General features: G+C 40.1%; 1 protein-coding gene across 21 annotated transcripts in view; it reads right to left on the bottom strand.

The window, feature by feature from the left end:
* The window catches only part of AFDN (afadin, adherens junction formation factor), a 1391435-nt gene that overhangs the window by 71258 nt on the left and 1297817 nt on the right, over positions 1-22360 (bottom strand). For 11 of the 21 annotated variants that reach the window (XM_029594288.1, XM_029594291.1, XM_029594289.1 and 8 more), the window contains 2 exons: positions 5254-5388; positions 4015-4522 (listed from right to left, as the gene is read on the bottom strand). In XM_029594288.1, the coding sequence (XP_029450148.1) occupies positions 4015-4522; positions 5254-5388 (643 nt within the window). The remainder of the gene's footprint in view (positions 1-4014; positions 4523-5253; positions 5389-22360) is intronic. The other 10 variants (XM_029594308.1, XM_029594300.1, XM_029594299.1 and 7 more) reach the window with 3 other exon arrangements.

Here is a 22360-nt window from a genome sequence, read left to right on the forward strand (position 1 = left end):
ATCTATAATTAAACTCATATATCTGAAGATTGGATGGTGGTCTATGTAATGCTGATCTTTAAAAAGAGTTCCACATACGATTCAGGGAAACCATAGACCAGAGAGACACTGCGGTCTGTTGATATCCGAAGGACCAAATGTCTCTGCAGAAGAGTGTCCATGTTTGGCTGTAGGCATAATGGGCAGAAGAAACCCAAGCAATGCTTGGAAAAACAAGCAGTGAACCACGGCAGGGTCTGGGACAGACATTGTGTGCCAAAGCATCAGATCTAGCTGACCATGCAGGACAGCATCAAGGGTTTCAGGGGATGAAGGGCAATCCCTAAAATATACCTGTAGCCAAAAACTCCCAAACAGGGAGATGAGATAGGCCTGAAGCTCACCCAAGAGCACCTGTCAAGAACATGTTCATCTAATCCTGGAACAGGATAGTACAAGGGAGCTGGAAGGTCCTTAGGACAATCTAGAGAAATGAGAAAACCTAAAGGCAGTATTGGCCAGAGCATGGTGAAATTATATGGAAAAATGTGGTGTATGCATGTATACAGAAGATATACCACTAGTGCCTTAGCTTGTGATCCTCTCCTCGTAGTGCTCCCACTTTTAGCTTTTTGAAGTACATAACCTATAATCACTTCTTTTTACTATTACTGAAATGTTTGTTGTGAACTGCCATGATTGTAAATAGAATGACTGTATACAAATAATAAATAAATATTTGTATTCCTTCCCTACTAATTCCTATCACTGTATTTGCTTTTTCGATCACCAAAGCACACTGAGCCGATGATTTCAATGTAATAGCAACTATGACACCTAGATCTTTTTCCTGGGTGGTAACTCCTAAAATGGAACCTAAAATCGTGTAGCTACAGCATTGGTTATTTTTCCCTATATGCATCACCTTGCACTTGTCTACATTATATTTCATCTTCCATATGGACACCAAATCTTCCAGTCTTGCAAGGTCTTCCTGCAATTTAGCACTGTCCACTTGTGATTAAACTACTCTGAATAATTTTGTGTCATCTGCAAATCTGAACACCTTACTCATCTTACTTCTTTCCAGATCATTTATACATATATTAAAATGTACCAGTTCAAGTAAAGATCCCTGAGGTACTCCACTGTTTATCTTTTTCCACTGTGAAAAAGGACCATTTAATCCTACTCTGTTTCCTGTGTTCTAACCAGTTTGCAATCCACAAAAGAACAGCTCCTCCTATCCATGACTTTTTAAGCTTTACTAGAAGCCTCTCATGAGGGACTTTGTCAAACACCTTCTGAAAATTCAAATAGTATTACGCAAAACATGATAATTATACCTGTAAAGAAGTAACTTACATGTATATAGGGTCAAATCTAACTCACCCTTCAAACAAGTTTTAAATTAGACATGATGTAACCGAACCCTTTGGGACTTGTTAGAATGTACCATTGTACACATTCACCTACTGAATTTATGTGCCTATATGTAAACCGTTGTGATGGTACATAACTAAACGACAGTATAGAAAAGATTTTGAAATAAATAAATATGCCCTTTCTACTGGTTAAATTTTATCTGCATGCTTATATGCCGCCTCCTACTCTTTTTTTCCAGCTACCTTTGCTTCCAAGTTTATCCACCTTGTTGATTGTAACTTTGCTCCTTCTGTTAAATGATTGTTTATTGTTAAAGTTCTTACCCGTTCTATGTAAACCGATCTGATATGGTTAATACCATGAAGGTCGGTATAGAAAAGTGTTAAATAAATAAATAAATAAATTCACCCCTTCAAAAAATATAGATTTGTGAGGCAAGACTTATCTTTGGTAAACCCATGCGCTAGCTGTGTCACATTAAATCATGTATTCCTATATGTTCTGTGATTTTATTCTTTATAATAGTTTCTATGATTTTTACCGGCAACGAAGTCAGGCTCACCGGTCTATAGTTTCCTGGATCACATCTGAAGCCCTTTTTATATATCGTGGTTACATTGGCCACTTTCCAGTCTTCAGATACAATTGATGATTAAAATGCTAGGTTACAAATTACTTGAAATAGGTCTGAAATGTCATTTTTTAGTTCTTTTAGAACCCTGGGATGTATACAATCTGGTTCAGGGGATTTGTTACTCTTCAGTTTATCACCATGGCTTACTACATCTTCAAGGTTCACTGTGATTTGGGTCATTTCATCTAAATTGTCACCCTTGAAAACCATTTCCGGAACATGCACCTCCCCAACTTCCTGGTCAATAAACACCAAAGCAAAGAATTAATTTAGTCTTTTCATGATGGCCTTATCTTCCCTAAGTGCCCCTTTAACCCCTCTCTCATCTAACAGTCCAACCGACACCCTCATAGGCTTCCTGCTTTGCATATATTTTAAAAAGTTTTTAGTATGAGATTTTGCCTCTACGGCCAACTTCTTTTCAAATTCTCTTCTAGCCAGTCTTAATATTTTACATTTAACTTGTCAATGCTTATGCTTTTTCCTATTTACTTCAGATGGATCCTTCTTCCAATTTTTGCAGGAAGATCTTTTGGCTAAAATAGCCTCTTTCATCTCATCTTTTAACCATACCAGCAATCGCTTGACCTTCCTTCCACCTTTCTTAATGCGTGGAATACATCTGGACTGCACTTCTAAGATGGCAGTTTTTTTTTTGTTTTTTTTTTTAACAATGTCCACACCTGTTGTAGACTTAACTTTAATGACTGCACCTTTCGGGTTTTTTTCTACTTATTTTTCTCATTTTATCAAAGTTTCCCTTTTGAAAGTTTAGTGCTAGAGCTGTGGATTTACTTACTGTCCCCTTTCTAGTCATTAATTCAAATTTGATCATGTTATGATCACTATTGCCAAGCAGCCCCATCACAGTTACCTCTCTCATCAAATCCTGTGCTCCTCTAAGAATTAGATCTAAAATAGCTCCCTCTCTCGTCAGTTTCTGAAAGACTTACACAGTTCCTCTATGTGCCTTGAATGTTGAGAATGCAGATAGGTACACAGGTATATCCTTGGGAAAAGTAGAAATGACATGCCCTGAGGGATGGCCATTCTGAGGCGGCACAAGTTTTCTTTTGTCTGTAGCACTGAAAAGTGCTGTTATAGGTGCTGCAAAGCAGCAAGTCAACTGAAAGTGAAAAACATTTTTTTTTTAAAGGAATCTGGAAAAACTTTCTGGAGAGACTGAGTAAAAGTCCAGGCTGTGTTTGGATAAAAACAGACTGAAGAGGCAACACCTGGAAATGCGCAATAGAGCTCAAAGCTCTACTAGCTTGGAGAGACAAGTCTGTTCAGTGCCATCAGATGACGCCACCCACAGATCATGGCTAATTCATCATGTTTATAGACAGAAAAAGATCTTGTCTATAAGAGATTATGATTTAATTAAAAACTTTTATGCAGTTGACTGGCCAATCTTAATAAAAGTTAAGTCGAGTAATTCATTTTGATGTTAGGTGGTTTCTAAAATTTTCACGCAAGTTAATATTAAAGCCATTTGCACACAGAATTCATTCCAGACAGATCAGTGTCCCCAGACCAATTCTTGCCAAGTATGCAGTGAAGATTGAAGTTCAATTTCCCAGGCAAACCAGAAACCAAATCTCCTTGCTTGAAGGAAGAAATAGTGCTTTGGGCATGGACATTCAACCAAAGGAAAAATAAAGTATAGAATGAAAGCCAAAACCAACAGTACTTTGATCTGGTTAAAAAGATAGCAAAGCAAAGAAAATAAAAAGTCACATCTATTTTTCATTGTGGTAAAAGGATGGAATTTTAAAAATGTTTTACGGACAAGAACATTTTAACAGAATAAAACATTAATACAAATAAATATGGAGAAAAATTTGATATCAGGATTAAAGTCAAGAGTTAGATCATGGGGCTGAGAAAATTGATCAAGTGGAAAAAATAATTGTATAAAGCAATTTGCTATAATCTAAAGTAACCACATTGGAAAGGACAGTTCTAACTACATATAAATAAAAAATATAATATACAGTTATTTTCTTTCTAACCTTTTGAGTTGCTGGCATAGAAGAAACTTGGTTTGTTTGGTAGGGGAGGGGCCTGGTCTGTTTTGTAAGAAGTACTGTTGGCATTGACCAAGGTTGGCTGGAATGAACTGGAAAGAAAGATGCCATCTGAGACTGGGCGAAGCTGATGGGCGAGCAGTTGTGGCTTAATGGCAGCAGGAGGAAGATCACCATAAGATTTTCTTGTGCCGGAGAACTTATCCTGACCTGCTAGGTTTGTATCCTCCTCATCCTCACTGTATGCAACAAACTTGGCAGTGTAAATGGTATCAGGGGAGAAAACCTGTGTTTTGAGGTAAGAGGTGTTTCGCTGTGGTGGGGGTGGAGGAGCATTAGATGAAAGGGGTGAGGGAGAAAGCTCATATTCCCGTGGGAGAGGAGGTCTGTACAGACCAGGGTCATCTGGTTCCAGCAATTTCTGCTCTGCCTCTTCATGTTGTCTGCGTCTTTCAGCTTCCAAGCGATTATAATATTCCTCTTCCTGTCTCCTCTGCAGACCAGAAGAGCAAAATAAGAGTGATGACAGAACCTTTTATAAATATAGAACCAACTACAATTTGTGTTGAAATGAGGTTTCAAAAAAGAATTTATAATTGCATATAACATGAGTAGCCAACAAGGGATCCATACTGTATGGTACTTCCCTAGCCTACACACCAGACATATCCAGTATGGGTCCAATAAACTGTTGGGGTAAATGTTTTAAGGCAACTGTTATCGCCTACAAAAAAAACAAATTAAATGCCAATGTACTAACTGGCACTACTGGCTAACACAATGCCTCCTGCATTGTCTCGTCTTCCTCCCCTCTCCACAGACAGTGAAAGAAGGCCCCTCCTAGGTTGCCCAAAATCCTCTCCTCCACCCCCTATCCTCTCCAGCTAGGGCATCCTACTTACCCATTGGTAGCAGTGTAGATGGCTCAAGGAGGCAGAAGCACTCCAGCCCTAACAGTTTTGCTATGCAAAATGGTACTGACTAACCTTGCATGTTCATTTAACCCAGGGCTACACTATTAGTGTGGCGGCTTTGCTGGGTGGCCCGAAAAGATCTTGTTCTATTATTTAGGAGGACAGGCAGTGCAGACAGGCCTTTTTTTATTGTATGCAATAGGGGAGTGGAATGGCCTGGGGTGGGTGGTTAGGTCACTTGGGGGCCTTAATATGCTGTTGGCTGGGAGGTGGGAGAGGGGGACTTCAGTTACACTAAGGGAACCAGTACCTTGTCTTCTGCTTCTCTCTTTGTTTGCTCCTCCTCCTGACGGTGGTGCTCTTCTTCTTGCCTTGCCCTATCTTCTGCTTCCCGTTTACGGATTTCCTCTAATTGCTGCTGTCGTCTGAGCTCTTCATCCTGTAACTAACAGAGACTTGTCTTTAATTAAAATGAAAGTCAGTTTAATTCTTACAAAGAAGCACACATCAGAAACTAAAATTAATTAGGAAAGAAAAATTTAGGAGCCCAAATTGAGATATCATTCTTCATAGACAACAAAAACTTTCACTTTCTGTTTCTATTTCGATTTCTATTACTGATATATTTCCTGGCTATTCTTCTATGTTGTCTGTTTGACCTTCCATTACTGTCAAACAATATTATAAAGGAGAAAAGTTTACAGTAAGGAAGCTGCCTCCTGCTTTATGCTGTAGAATTCTGCATGAGTTGAAGGAAGAAAGGATGTCACTTATGCAGAATTCTACAGCATAAAGCGGGAGGCAGTTTCCTTACTGTAAACTTTTCTCCGTTATAATATTGTTTGACAATAATGTAAGGTCAAACAGACAACATGAGTTGAAGGAAGAAAGGAAGTCACTCATGCAGAATTCTACAGCATAAAGCAGGAGGTAGTTTCCTCAGGCTTGGTAGTGTGCTCGCGCATGTTCGCCAGCCTGCAGATAGATGGCGCAGGTGGCTCCCTGGCCGCCTTGGAGGCTCAAACACACCGTACAGTGGCCGTGCCACAACGCCAGCTACAAGAGGTACTCCTGGGGGAATTCTGCGCTACTGCGGAATGCAGAATTTGCGAAGAATTCCTCCTTCCCACAGATTTCCTCCTGCGCCGGAAGACTATTCAAAACCAGAAGGACAGCGGCCAATGCGGGACAGGCAGAAAGTAGCAGAGGAGACCCTGGCATGCCGCGAACGGAGCACATCCCGCGGCATATGCTCCGTTCGTGGCAAAGATGAAGGCATAGTGCACCATTCGTGGCGAAAAGGGAAGGCCCCCATGTGCCACGATTGGCGCGCCCGGGCCTTCATCTTCACCACGAACGGAGCGTGTGCCACAGGACACGCTCCATTTGTGGCCTGCCGGGGTCTCCGCTGCTTTTTTCTGCTCAAGGCGAAAAGGGAAGGCCCCCATGTGCCACGATTGGCGCGCCCGGGCCTTCATCTTCGCTGCAAACGGCGTGGGTCCCGTGGCACGTCAGTGAGAATGTATGTCGGGGAGGGTGAGAGAGAGCAGGAGGGTGTGAGAGAGAGCATAGGGGGGGATGCCAGTGAGAGAGAATGTCTGTGTGAGAGAGGGGGGTGACAGAGAGCATGGTTGGTAAGAGGGGGGTGGGGAGGGTGTGAGAGAGAGCATAGGAGGTAAGAGAGGGTGGATGGGGGGATTCTTGAGTGTGGGTTTCATAGAGAGGGAGCTTATATGAGGGGAGGGTGATGCCAGTGAGAGAGAATGTGTGTGAGAGAGGAGAGGGGGTGTGGGGGAATGCGAGAGACAGCTTGGTAAATAAACTTTGCCAGCCCTGGCTTTAGCAAATGTGCCTCCACGTCCCCTTGCCCTGGGTGAAAACAATTTCGTTTTTGCTTTTCAGCTAACGCTTCCATACAAGAGCATGTGTGCCAATAAAAAGGCTCGCCGCCCGGGCATAGAACGGGTACAGTTGCTTATATATATATATATATATATATATATATATATATATATATATATGGGTCTTCAGTCAGATAGTCCTATTCTCTAGCTACAGTTGCATGTCAGAACTAACATGTATTTCTCTGTGCCATCATATAAAAATCACCCCAAAATCTGCCATTAAATATAGATTTATTTTTTTGTCCTCTCCTTCTGTCCCTTCACAGTAATATCTAAGGCTTTTCTGGTAAACGGGCCTACACAGAATGTCATATAGAGGTCCTGATAAATGAAATGTGTTATTCAGCGGAGATACTGTGAAGCAGATGCAGTTCAAGTCCCATTCTTCTTTGTCTTTTAAATAATATTTAGGGCTACTATTTGAGCAATCATAGCTCCCACTACTAAGCACAAATATATTTTGGTAACCAAATCTCTGACAAATAGTTACTGAAGAGAGAATGCTAGACATGCTATGGTAACTCTGAAAAGTTCAGTCATAGATAAAAGTTATAAAGAAAAATATTTATTTATTTATTTAACATTTTTATATACCGAAATTCATGTAGCAAAAGTTACATAGCAATTCGGTTTACATTATAACATTAAACAGGCAAGACAGAGTGCAATTACATCGAACAGGTGGATAAACTTGGATCAAGTAACTGGGTATTAAAGAACAAAAGATACAATAAATAATGAAGTACTAGAAAGGACCTGGCTAAATATACAGTAGACATGTTACAAGGTGTACATATTTGGAAAGATTGAGAATAAAGTTATTGGTATGGATAGAAGGCTTGTTCGAATAGCCAGGTTTTGAGTCTCTTTTTAAAGGCGATAGGGCAAGGTTCTTTCACGAGGTCTGGTGGTAGAGAGTTCCATTGTGCGGGGCCTGCTGTGGATAGAGTACGTTTATTTTATGAGGATTTGATGGTTGGGGCGAGGAGAGTATCTTTATAGGCTGTTCTCACCGGTCTGGAGGGTTTATGTGGCTGAAGAGGGATATTGAGTTCCAGAGGAATGAGCTTGTGTATAGATTTATGTATGATTGTTAGTACTTTGTAGGAGATTCTGAACTTGATTGGGAGCCAGTGTAGGTTTTTCAAGATGGGGGTAATATGATTTCCTTTGTTAGATTTAGTTAGAATCCTGGCTGAAGCATTTTGGAGCATTTGTAATGGTTTTATTGTGTTGGTTGGGAGGCCAAGTAGGAGGGAGTTACAGTAGTCAATTTTTGAAAAAATGATTGCTTGGAGAACTGCCTGGTAGTCTTGGAAATGGAGGAGTGGTCTGAGTCATTTCAGAACTTGCAATTTATAGAAGCCGTCCTTAGTGGTATTATTAATGAATCTCTTAAGGTTTAGTTGATTGTCCATGACGACTCCAAGGTTTCTAACTTGAGGTGAGTAGTAGGGGGTAGGTTAAACGTTGCATAGTTACAGTCTTGTGTGACGAGGAGTATTTCAGTTTTGTTGGAGTTAAGGATCAGGTTAAGGCTCGAGTAGGTTGTTGATGGCTTGGAGGCAGTTGTTCCAGAATTCTAGTGTTTTTTGTAGTGTTTTCGTAACCGGGATGAATATTTGCACGTCGTCTGCGTAGATATAGTGGGTTAATTTTAGTTTGGAGAGAAGCTGGCCAAGTGGTAATGATGTGGGGGTTGGGTGTTTGGCTTCCCTGACTGATGGCACGCCACCTCAGAAGGTCAACATCTGTCCCATGTCTAAAACCTACTCGTAGCATAAAGAAACTGTTTTGCTCCGACCGCAGCAAGTTTCCGCAAGTTTCAGCAAGCGAACATACTTCCTGTCTGTAGCTAACAGGAAGTCTGCAAGGAATATATCTAGGGCAAAAGCTTTGCAGCAGAAGCTTTGCAGCACCAGCTTAGTTTATGACCTACTTGCATTTCTGTGGGTTTTCACACCTAGATAGCTCAGTACCATTGCCTCATGACCAGCTAATGACCTCCCCCCTCCCTGCCTGAAGATTGACCGTTTGCACCTCTCTGCACCCACGTAGTAAAAGGTCAGCATAAACATTTATGTGGAAATATTGTAGCAGTAAATATGTGACGTATGTATCCGATGCAATGCTATATAATGATTTTACAATAAAAGGGGGCTGCCCAAAATGCTGACGGCACGCTTCACCCTGAAGACCGGTCTGAGGTGTTTTCATTGCGACATAATAGATAAATGCTGAAGAGGGTGGGGGATAGTGAAGAGCCTTGAGGGACTCCCAAGGATGAGCGAACTGGGTGTGATTCTTCATTGTTGACTCTGACCTTATAAAATCTGTTATGTAGAAAAGATTTGAACCAGCTGAGAGCAGTACCTTTGATGCCGATGTCCGTTAGCCTATCCAGAAGCGTTGTGTGGTTTACAGTGTCAAATGCGGCCGATAGGTCGAGGAGAATGAGTAGGCCGGGTTGTTTTTTATCTAAATTCAGTAAAATTGTGTCCATCAGAGAGATTAGCAGAGTTTCTGTATTTCGGGTTTTTCGGAAGCCGAACTGAGAGGGGGCTAGTATTTTGTTATCTTCTAAGTATTCCGTGAGTTGCTGGTTGACTATTTTTTCTAGGATTTTTGAAATGAAGGGGAGTTTAGCGATCGGGCGATAGTTGGAGGGGTCATCTGGAGACAGTATTTGGAAGTATTATGCAACAGAAAAAAAAAAGGTCAAGGAATCAGATAAGCAACTGGACTAAAATACTGAACACCCCTCCAATGACAGTAAACTTTGATCTAAATTATTTTAAATCTATTTTTACATAGTAAACATACTAATACTGGCAGAAAAAGCCCAGATGGTCCATCTAGTCTACCCAGCAAGTTTCTTGTGGTAGTAACTGTCGCTCCATGCAGGTTGCCCTCATGTTTCTGTTGAGGGTAGTAATTGACACTCTGTGGTTACCCCCAAGCCTTTTGTTAAGAACGGAAATATTTACAATCTAAACGAAGCAACTGAAAATCCATTACAAAACTGTTTTTCCAGGGTGAAAAGGTTTCATGATAATTTAGACAATGCTGCTAGAATGTGTTCTGCTTTTTGGACTTGGCCATAGAAGCAGTCCTGTTCTTTATCCCTGCTGTCTGCATTTCAGTATCCCGGGCCATAAAAGTCGGGGCCTAGCATTAGCTGTCTTCTAAATCTCTTTTTGTCCCTGCCGTCAATGCAGTGTGCAAACATCAGGTTGATTATTAAAGGGTAGTAATTCCTGTGCCTTCTCATAAGGATAGTAATTGCTGTTCCATGCAGGTTACGCTCTTGCACCCTTTTCTTCATTTTCAAACTCTAGTCTTTGGGGATCTACAGTGTTTATCCATTGCCCTTTTGAATTTGTTTATTGTTTTCATCCTCACCACCTCTTCTGGAAGGGCATTCCAGGAATCTACTATCCTCTCTGTGACAAAGTATTTCCTATTGTTGGTTCTGAGTCATCCCCCGGAGTTTTATTTCATTACCCCTAGTTCTACAGTTTCTGAAATTACAGTTGAACTGATATTGCCAAAATAGAGACAAAGTTGTACATGATTATTCAAAATGAACCATCTCAATATTTGGAACCTCTAGAAAAGGCAGTTATTGATGGCAGTATTTCTTTAGGTGTTAAGGAAAATAGGATTCAATTTTTAGAACAATTATTATAATGGAAATACCACCAAAACATCTTCTTCAACTCTTCTTTGACCTCCTTTTGAGGTGCAAATGATGGCACACACAAATAAGAGTAATTTTTCAATTCCTTTGCTAGTACATGGGTAATAATATACCAAAGAGACAGTGACACAGGAAATGTCATTGGCTGCTCATATCTACACAATTACTTATTTAAAGAAATACTAAGTTAATTTTTTTGGAAGGCAATAAACCTTTTTTTTTAATTTTTGCCATATACTGACCTGATAGGATCTCAACTGTTTTTTTTTGTTTTTTTTTTTTTAATAAACTAGTTTACAATGAGATCCCTATGAAAATATACAATTTAATGGTTGATGTATAGGACCAGTAGCTTTATTTATATTTTGACATGCTAGGAAACATTTGTATGGTATAAGCCTGGTGTCCATGCTCCCAAGAGACAAGCTGGCTTAATCCTTAGTCTTACTTTTGAACTGTCTCAAAAGAGGTAATAGAAAGTAAACTTGACATCTAAATAAGGAACCTATGTGGTCTTGACAATTCATGTATATTTTCATCTTTTGATAAATTCTAATTGGTCAATTCTTCTTGTATATGGCTAATGTGGGCTAGCAATCAGAAATCTGTTTTTAATTTAGTAATCCAATCCAATGCTTTATCACATAATATCAACTCAGTCATGTTATAATCAAACTTGTTTAGATCTCTACATTCACAGAAAGGAGAGATGTTGATGTTTTTTTTGTCAATGATTTTCCTATGTATTCATGTCAATGATTTTAACATGTTTTTGTTTTGTCATTTTATTCCATTATTTGTTTTTATTATAATGAATATACTGTTGTAATCCACTTATAATAGTAAATAAGCAGAATGTCATTTTTTAAATAAATAAAATAGATTTTGATGTGCCATTTAGGCATAAAATAGTTATGGACCAATAAAAGGTGTTATGAATTCACCAGCTATGCAGTCACCAGCTATGCAGTCTCATTGTACCCTATGACACCTTCCTCGGAGCTTCATTCCATGCTATCCCATCAGCTCCTCATAAAATTCAGCTTGTGGTACAGCCTCCTAACCACCAGGAGTCCTTAACGAACCAGCCTTGCCGGCACCATACTCAAGCCTCAGCCCTACATAATCCAGCCATGCCAAACCCAATTTGCTTTTGAATCAAGTTGCTTTGGCTCCTTGCCCTAGCCATTGTTGCCTTGTAACTTACCCAGGCCTATTCTTATTTTGCCTTGCTTTGTGGTCTCCAGGCCTTCTTGCTCCTTGTCTTGCGGCCTAAGGACCTTCCTGCTCCTTGCCTTGCGGCCTAAGGGCCTTCTTACTCCTTGCCTTGCCGCCTAAGGGCCTTCTTACTTCTTGCTTTGTGGCCTAAGGGCCCTTTCTTACTCCTTGACTTGTCTTCTGGCCTAAGGGCCTTCTTACTCCTTGACTTGCCTTCTGGCCTAAGGGCCTTCTTACTCCTTGACTTGCCTTCTGGCCTATCTAGACCTTTCCAATGTCTTGTCCCTTGGGGGCCTTCCCCGCCTAATGTTGCCTTCTGGCCTTATGTTCCATGTTGTCCTTGACTTGCCCTGTCCTGTCTTAGTCTAGCTCCTGTGTTTCAGTCCTTGCCTGTACTCAAGCCTCAATTCCAGTCCTTGCCTGCATTCAAGCCTCAGTTCCAGTCCTTACCAGTTCCAGTTCCAATCTTTGCCTGCCTTAATTCAAGATCCAGTTCCAGTCCTTGCCTGCACTCAAGCCTCAGTTCCAGTCCTTACCAGTTCCAATCTTTGCCTGCCTTAATTCAAGATCCAGTTCCAGTCCTTGCCTGCACTCAAGCCTCAGTTCCAGTCCTTACCTGCACTCTGGTCATGTCCAAGCCTCAGTTCCTGCCATTACATTACTCTGTTTCTGTCCAAGCCTTACCAGCCAGTCCAAGCTTACCAGCCTGTCCAAGCCTTGCTCCAGATTCACCATGATGTACTGCTGGTCCCCAGAACCCAAGGGCTCAACCTGGGGGTAAGGGGCTGGTTAGGCGGAAGATCGGCCTTAGCCTTACCCTGTAGTTCTGACCATTCCAAGGGTGGTGTTCCCTTCATCCAGCTAGGCCCCGAGCCATAACAAAAGTTATCAATACAGGTACTAGAATTCTGCACTATAGAAAAAGTAAGCAACTATAATATTCAAGAATAAAGAAACAAACAATGTCATACAAAACTATTACAGTGTTCAATATAGCAAGACAAACACACTTTTTAGCATTTTGATTGTGGTAGCTGCAGAGAAAATGAAAAAAAATGAAGATACATTATTAGCAAAATGAGAAGTGGATTATTAGATGGCAAAGATGTCATCTTATGGTACTCTGCAAAATATGCAATATTTACATTATTACATGTATTTCTAAATATTTTGGAAGTCTTACAAGTCACAAAGCAATTTGCAAGGACTGAGAGATGAGAAGAAATACCGCTAAGTCGCATATAGACAGGAATGCAGGAACAGAAATTTCAATGTAAGCTGTAAGCTATGCTTGGTTAGAAGCCTGGAGACTTTCCTAACTGCATAATGAACCAGACACCACACTATGTACTGATCAAACAAAACAAAACTCCAAAGTAAGAACATATAACTTGGACACCGCAGTGTCTTGAATCTTCCGACCAGCAACTTGTCTCCTTTTCTATCTTATAGAAACAGAGAAATCTGAAGGCAGAAAAACACCACACAGACTATCACGTCTGCCAATCCACACCAACTACCCATCTCAACAATCCCTAGCCTACCTAAGAGATCCCCTATGCTTATCTCGGATTCAAATATTATCCTTGTCTCCACCATCTCCAATAAGAGGCTATTTCATGAAGTACCCTTTCTAAAATGAAAAAAGATTCAAGACAGCAGGAAAGAGATTCCTTTATATACTAAGGAAAGAAGCATCCTTGTGTGAACTATAATATCTGGCTAGTTGACTCTTCACATTTGCAGATATTGAAGAAAAATGGTGGCATGAATGATTACAGTCTCATGGTACAAAAAACAAAACAAAACAAAGCAAAGCAAAGAAAAATAAAAAAATACAAACACCTGCCCAGTTAATTTATTACTATTAATAAGCACATCATATACTATAGTGTGTACTACCTTAATTAACAGAGGTTTCAAGCTACTACTACTATGTAACACTTCTATAGTATTACTCAATGTACACAGTACTGTATAAAAACATGTAAGACAGTCCCTTATCAGTACAGCTTACAATCTAATAGACAAACAAAATTGTTTTTGGTATTCAATTTATTAAGACAATGGTTAAAAATTAATGAGGCTATAAGTGGGACAATCAGGGATTAAGATTTAAAAGCAGCCTCAAAAAGGTGGGTTTTTAGATAGAATTAAAGGCAAGAGAGGGAGTGTGACGCAGCAGCTCAGAAAATGTATGCCATATATATTGCGCAGCTAGGTGGGAAAGCATGGAATCGGCATGATGAGTGGATATATTCACTACACGTAAAGATAAAGCCTTGAAACTAAAGGAATAGCTAATTTTTCTACATTTATTTTGGCACAGTAGTTCCTCATTTCTCTTCCAGCTTAATCAGAACAAATGCAAGGATTCTGGTGCCATGAGCCTTCATTTGTAATAACATGGGGATTTCTTCTCCTTCCTTCCCTCTGTTCTTAATCTGGTCATTACAGCTACAGTCCAGAGGCTGTAAATCATGCACCAGGACTCCTTTTGGAATCCTGTATCATGGGCACTAAATTCATCACCAGGCGTCACTCCCAACAATGATTATGGCTCCTTCCTTCTATCCTCCAAAGGGGACTGTGAACACTGCCTACCCTAATTTCCATTCTCAATCAATCTGGGGTGTGGAAGGTCTAATCTTGGAAGGGAAGTGGGGTACCCTCTGCATGGCAGTGAACAGCACTGCCATGGAGACATATAGCTAGTGCTATACATAATTGATTGAGAAATGCTATCCTAGGTCATAGATCCTTCTAGCCCAGTATTCTGTCTCCCACAGTGGCAATTCCAGTTTGTTAGTACTTGGCAGAAACCATAAAGTAGATCTATTTCCAGTTACTCATAACCAGGGACAGCAATAGCTTTCCTTAGGCTACCTAAATAATAATGTGTAATGGACATTTCCTCTAGGAACCTGTCCAAACCTCTTTCAAACACCGCTATGCTAGTCACCTTGACTACTGCTACCACCATTTGCTAAGGAAGTTTAAATTATTGAATGTTTGGGTACTTAGTGTATTTGCCAGGTTCTTATGGCCTGGATTGGCCACTGTTGGAAACCAGTGGCGTAGCCAGAAATGAATTTTTGGCTGGGCCCAAGGTTAACATGGGTGGGCACTAAATGTCTGAGCCATGGAATTCATATTCTTATTGATAAATACTTTCACACACACACACCTGACAATAGATTTCTAAATAATCTGCTACAGCTGTTATACTTTTAATATTTTAAACTCAATTACTTCAAGCAGCTACCAATGCTAAACCTAATATATAGTTATGAAAGCATTTCAATTATACTTAAAGAGATCTCAAGTGGCAGTATCTCATAACTTACAAAGAACCATATACTAGTCTACTATAAAGACCTCATCATACATCACAGTATTCTGTGAGATGTTTAAAAACCCTCTGGAATGTTGTACCAAAATATTTCTACTTGAAAAAAGCTCAGAAAGGCAATGTACTTTTAAGATGGAACTAGGTTCAAACTAATTACAAATTCAATGATGAAGGAACCCTCTTTCCTTAAACTTATCAAACACAGTAATTCATGACTATCATAATAGGCATCATTGTGTGGTAAAGTATACCTTTGTCACTCTGCCTTATGCTTAATCATAGGTCAGTCCATATTTTTAAGTGTTTTTGTTGCTTAATTCACCCCAGTGATATACTCCAAATTTCTAGCAATAATCTTGTTACATCAATTCAAGGTTACTTATGTTGAAAATTATGAACCAAACTTATCTGGATAATACGATGTTATTACTTCTTCTTAACCACCATCGACTTTGAGCTTGATGCCACGCCAAGATACGCCATGCTGTGGAATATATTACGCCCTTGAAGAAGGACTCGATGCTAGTCCGAAACATTGTGCAATGTCGGGCATAGAACAGCAATATAGTGAATTCTCATATTGCTGACAATTTGAGGGCATCAAGCTCAAAGTCGATGGTGGTTAAGAAGAAGTAATAACATTGTATTATCCAGATAAGTTTGGTTCATAATTTTCAACAAAAGTAACCTTGAATTGATGTAACACAAGATTATTGCTAGAAATTTGGAGTATATCACTGGGGTGAATTAAGCAACAAAAACACTTAAAAATATGGACTGACCTATGATTAAGCATAAGGCAGAGTGACAAAGGTATACTTTACCACACAATGATGCCTATTATGATGGCCATGAATTACTGTGTTTGATAAGTTTAAGAAAATAGGAAAGAGGGTTCCTTCATCATTGAATTTGTACCAAAATATTTACCATAATTGAGCAAATGCCTTATTAATCTGTATCAATAAAACAGATAAATATCTTTGAAGATTTCTTTTCCTTTCCTATGGCTCAACTATTTAGTTTTAGTCTTCCTCTGATGCTGACATTTGCTGAATCGAGTCCAGGGGCTCCTGACATTCATCCCCATTTCTTTACAAAGGAAGAACAGAAAAAAAGACTGTTCTGGATAAAGAGATGTCTTGAAGGTGGTCACACCCTTTGGCTGACAGCTGGGATGTATCCTTAGCAGTGTGGAGAGGATAACTGGGTAGACAGGAGAAAAAGGCTATCCAGCCCTGTCATTTACTAAGCTATCATCATGTAAACATACACTCTGCATCCACAAATAAGATTGATACAATTGCCTACATGCTAATAAAATACCTCACCTCAGGCACACACACAGAACCGACCTTCACCAAAGTACAGAAAGACCACACATTATAAATATGGAGATAGAAACTGGAATGGAAAACCAAAAAAAGCCACTCTGCATGCAGTGCAAACCTGGAGAAATGGAAAGAGAAATATAGCACCTAACAGTCCCAGGATCTGCAATAATGCACACAAACTAAGCCGCACAAAGTTACACCTGCATTATGGAACATATAACAACCCTATCTATGAAAAGGCAACACTACAGATATTAAATCAGGTCCTAAACACTAATACACCTCCTATTAGGAAAACAGAACAAGCCAAGCTGCTATAGAGCCCCACACAGAAATAACTGTAAAACTATATTAATAAATATTTCAAAACAGCTGATGAACAGAATAACATCCAACAAAACTCATAAAAATTATTAAACATTGTCCAAATATCAATAAAATATTTCAAAACAACAGACACATCACATAATACTCAATAATTAAAATGGCAGTCAATCAAGAAAAATAAACTTAAAATGCCACTTTTACTTACCATCTCCAGCAACTCTCCTACTCCTTTCCCTTGAAAGCACATACCAGGAGCAGCAGCTCTGTCTCTCACACACACACCCCAGTCACCTCCCTGCCCAGTCACACCCCACACACACCCCAGTCACCCTCCCTGCCCAGTCTCTGTCTCACACACACCCCAGTCACCTCCCTGCCCAGTCTCTGTCTCACACACACCCCAGTCACCTCCCTGCCCTGCATTTCCAGCCCATGGCTTGAACACTGCCACTCCTCCCACCCTGATGACCCCCTTCTTCCTGCCCCACCAGCCAATCAGAGGCTTCCTCCTTCCACTGGCAGGAAGAAGGCTTCCGATTGGCCCGCGGGGGCAGGTAGAAGGGAGGAGGTTTCCTATTGGCCCACGGGGGCAGGAAGAAGGAAGGAGGTTTCCCATTGGCCCACGGGGGCAGGAAGAAGATAGGAGGTTTCCCATTGGCCCACGGGGGCAGGAAGAAGATAGGAGGTTTCCCATTGGCCCACGGGGGCAGGAAGAATGTAAAGGGAAGTATTACTGGGGCTGTGGGACACTGGGAGCCGCAACACACCAGCTGATTTTATTTTTTTTTCTCCCTTGGGTGCCTGCTGATGCTGCCTGCTTTTATTGGCTGCAGTGTCTTGCAAAGAAATTTGGGTGGGCCTGAATGGAAAGTGGGTGGGCCACTGCCCACCCAGGCCCACCCGTAGCTACGCCACTGTTGGAAACAGGATGCTGGGCTTGATGGACCCTTGGTCTGACGCAGTATGCCATGTTCTTATGTTCTTAGATCATGTACCTGTGTGATTTGAGCCCAATTGGAGAATGGAATGACAGGGGACATATATCAGCAACCATGCCACATCATCCGTTCTGATACTTGCTCTGGCACAGATTCTAAGACTCCGAGATAATGTAAATAATGTAATTTATTGATGGTAAATATGTATAGGTAAATTTATATTTCAATGTTCAATTTTCAATTCTCCATACTATATGATATGCAAATAGTGCTTCTAACTACTCAGTGTCCTCCATTTTCTTACTGCTCCCTGAAGTGAAGTGTCTTGTAAAATAGCCAGGAGTCCATATCGCCTCTGTATGTCTCCTTCTGGTCTTAGGCCCACCTCAGCATGGTTTGGTCTATCTCCTGGTCACATCTGCAGCTGGGCTGCTTACATCTGCTTTGGGATGGATCTGGCTAGCTGGTCGTACGTCCAAGTGGTCTGCATTACCTGGATATGCTGGGGCTGTTTGCCCAGATATGTTGGGGCTGAGCATTTGCCAAAAATCAAGCCTCCAGTCTCACTCTTTTATGATGCTGTGTTATGCAATCAAGTAGCAAGACTGCATGTCTTTCATCTCATTGGTTGGATCTGATTGCATGCCTTTCATGCAATGAACAGCAAGGAGTATGTGTCTTTTTTCATTGGTTGGAGCCCGAAAACAAACCTACACCCCCTTAAATGTCAGGGCTTCTGGGTTATTTGGGTCAAAAGAGACCATATAATCAGGGGTAGAAGAAGCTTCTGAACATGAGGCCTTTCTTCATTGGTTGTTTCTTCTCTCAAAATATATATGATGCTTGTATGTTACATCTTGTTCTGCAACATTCATCAGTCGATCAATATCTGGCAGGCTGAGCCTTTCGCTCTCACCTCCAATCATTTCCTCTTTCTCGTCGATACTTGCCAAGTTCCAAAAAGGTTTCTATTTGCCTTGCTAGTTCAGGGACCACTTGCTCTGCAACTAACCGTTAGAGCTATTACTTTTAAATGTTGCAAAATATTTCTTTTAGCAAAAAGCCCAAATGCTGGAAAAGGTCTCTAGGCAAAGTTTCTCTGGTTATTGTATGTATTTAAATGTCATCATTTTAAAATGTCCATTATAGTATGTCCATGCAAACTGTTTGAGTGTAAATGTCAATTATTCCATGTATTCTAAGAGGCTTATAAGGTAGGCCAAAAATAAAAATGTTCAAATGAGAGGCTTCTTCGAGACAAATATGGCATTCTTCAGGAGTTTATCCTTTCTATCATTAATCGTATATGTAATTTTCCACCTGAGCTCTAACCATAACAATTTCATAATAGCTTGACTGTGCGCTGAGTGAAAAAGATGGAACATACGAACATAAGATATGCCATACTCGGTCATCAAGCCCAGTATCCTGTTTCCAACAGTGGCCAATCCAAGTCACAAGTACCTGACAAATACCCAAACATTAAATAGATCACAATCTATTATTGCTTATTAACGTCATACAGTTTATGTATTTATCCTCTAGGAACTTATTCAAACCCAGTTACAACTAACTGCTGTAACCACATTCTCTGGCAGGGAATTCCAGAGCTTAACTACGTGTTGTGTGAAAAATAATTTTCTTCTATTTGTTTTAAATGAGCTACTTGTTAACTTTCTACTATTTGTTTTAAATCTGCTGGTTGTTAGTTTCAAGTTTCTTGTTTTAGTATTATTTAAAAGGTAAATAACTATCCTTTATTTACCCATTCCACCGCACTCATGATTCTATAAACTTTTATCATGACCATCTCTTTTCCAAGCTGAAGAGCCTTAGCCTGTGTAGCCTCTCATTGTAAGAGAACCATTCCATCCTCTTTGTCACCCTCCTCTGCAGTTTATAGTTTCAATGTATTTTCTGAGATGGAGTGACTATAATTACACACAACACTCAAGATGCAGTGGAACCATGCATCGATAAAGAAGCAATACATTTTCCATTTTGTTCTCTATTCTTTTCAGATGATTCCTAATGTTTTATTATATATCTCCATTGTTATGCTGTTTCTACTCTTGTTCGCCTACCCATTTTTTCTGTTAATTATACTGCTCATGTTTTTACAATTGTAAAGCACTGTTGCTAATTCTCAAGTTATCTGTAAACCGGTGTGATGTTACTAAACAAACATTGGTATAGAAAAACCTTTAAATAAATAAATAAATAAATAACATTGGCTTTTTTTGACCAGCACTGCACACTGAATCAAGGATTTCAATGTGCTATCCACAAGGAATCCAAGGTACTTTTCCAGGGTAGTGACTAATACATTACCCAGCATTGTGTACCTGTTGGGATTATTTCTACCTATGTGCATCACTTCGTACTTTTCCAACATTAAATTTAATTTGCCTTTCAGTTGTTTAGTCTCCTAGTCTCACAAGGCCCCTCTGCAATACCTCACAATCCACTGCTGTTTAACAATTTTGAATCATTTAACTGATCTGCAGATTTAATCACCTCACTTATTACTTTTTCCATATAATTATGAATGTGTTAAACAGCAAATGTCCCAGTACTGATCACTGTGGTACTCACTAATAACTTTCTATATTTGGAAAACTGACCATTTAGTCCTATCCTCTGTTTCCTGTCTTTTAACTAGTTACCAACCCACAATAGGATATTGCCTTTTATCCCATGACTTTATAATTTCCTCAGGAGTCTCTCATGGGGAACACCTTAAACAAATGTAAAAGACTGACAAGACTTTGCTAAAACCATGTTGACTCTTCTCCCATTAAGCCATGTCTTTCTATATGGCCAGTGATTTGCTTTTAAGAATGGCTTCTACCATTTTGCCCAGCACCAACATCAGGCTAACCAGTCTATACTTTCCTGGATCACCTCTGGAGCCCTATATAAAAATCGGCATCACACTGGCCATCTTCCAGACTTAGGTATTGTGGCTTATATATGATAGATTATAGATTACAAGTAACAGATTAGCAATTTCATATTTTAATATGGGGTGGATGCCATCTGATTCCAGTGATTTGTTAGTTTAGTATTACATCTAGCTTGTCAGTGCTTATGCTCTTGCCTGTTTTCATGATTTGGGTCTGCTTTCCATTTTTTAAACAATGCCCTTTTAAGTTTTAGCTGCCTCCTTTACCTCAGCATTAAACCACTAAGGGAGTCTTTCAGTCTTCCTATAACCATTTTTAATGCATGTAATCAACCTTACCTGGGCTTCCAAAATGGAATTTTTAAATAATGCCAATGCCTCATGCAAACTTTTAACCCTTGTAACCACTCCTTTAAGTTTTTTAAAATAAATCATCATTCTATCATAGTCTCCCTTTTTAAAGTTATATGCTATTGTAGAAGTTTTCCTTTATGTCCTCCCTCTAATGCAGAGCTTTCCAAACTTTTCATGTTGGTGACACACTTTTTAGACAAACATAATTTCGGGACACAGTAATTCAGTCTACTAGTAAACCAGAGGTTAAAGGTTAAACGAACGAAACATATTTCGACAATTTATGTATGTTTCCTTAAATATATACATAAATAAAATGTTTCACGACACAACCTATCTCATGAAAACCTTAAATTTATATTAAAAATATATATTCCAAGATTCATGTTATTGTTATAATTTATGAGAAACAATAATAAAACAAATTGTCTGTCCCCCACACACTCATCTCTCTCCTCCCCCCAGCACATGTCTGGCCCCCACACACTCATATCTCTCCCCCTCAAGCACATGTCTGACCCCCACACACTCATTTCTCTCCCCCCCAGCACATGTCTGTACCCCACACACTCATATCTCTCCCCCTCAAGCACATGTCTGTCCCCCCAGCACATTTGCCCCCCACTCACTCATCTCTCTCCCCCCAGCACATGTCTGGCCCCCACACTCATGTACCTCGTCTTTTTGATTGTTGCCAGTTAAGTGCTTCACTCCCTTCCATGATCACCAGACACTGCTGCTTGCAGTCAGTACTCCTCATGGCCAGGCCTCATCGGCAGCAGCAGCAGCCAATGCAAGGATGGCTGGGCTTGTTCCACCCACCAAGCCCCCCCAAAAAACGCGATTGACAGCAAAAATCACCCAATAATAAGCAACCCATAAACTGAAAAAAAAAAGTGAATCTCTAGAAAAAAAAAAGCCCAAACTTGCGTCAGAGTTGACCGGGCTTGCGCGACACACCTGCACACTGCAGGCGACACACTAACGTGTCCCGACACACAGTTTGGAAAGCTCTGCTCTAATGAATATGTCAAATTTCACTGCAAAATGATCGCCATTGCTTAGCCACAGTAACTCTTCATACCAGATTGTGCGTTCCACTGAGGATGAGATATAAAGTAGCTGTCCCTCTCGTTAGTTTTAGGTCCAGCTACTCCATGAAGCAGTCATTTATGGCATCTAAAAACTTGACCTTTCTAGCATTGCCTGATGAGAAATTGACTCAATCAATACTGGATAAATGAAATCACTCATTATTATTGTACTACCAAAATTATTAGCTTTTTAAATTTCAGTTCACATTTCATGGTCTGTTTCTTCATTTTCGCCAAGTGGCTGGTACTATCCACCTAATGCTATTCTCCTACCCATCACAAATGGAATTT

This window comes from Rhinatrema bivittatum, chromosome 3, assembly GCF_901001135.1.
Source record: "Rhinatrema bivittatum chromosome 3, aRhiBiv1.1, whole genome shotgun sequence".
Lineage (NCBI taxonomy): Eukaryota > Metazoa > Chordata > Amphibia > Gymnophiona > Rhinatrematidae > Rhinatrema > Rhinatrema bivittatum.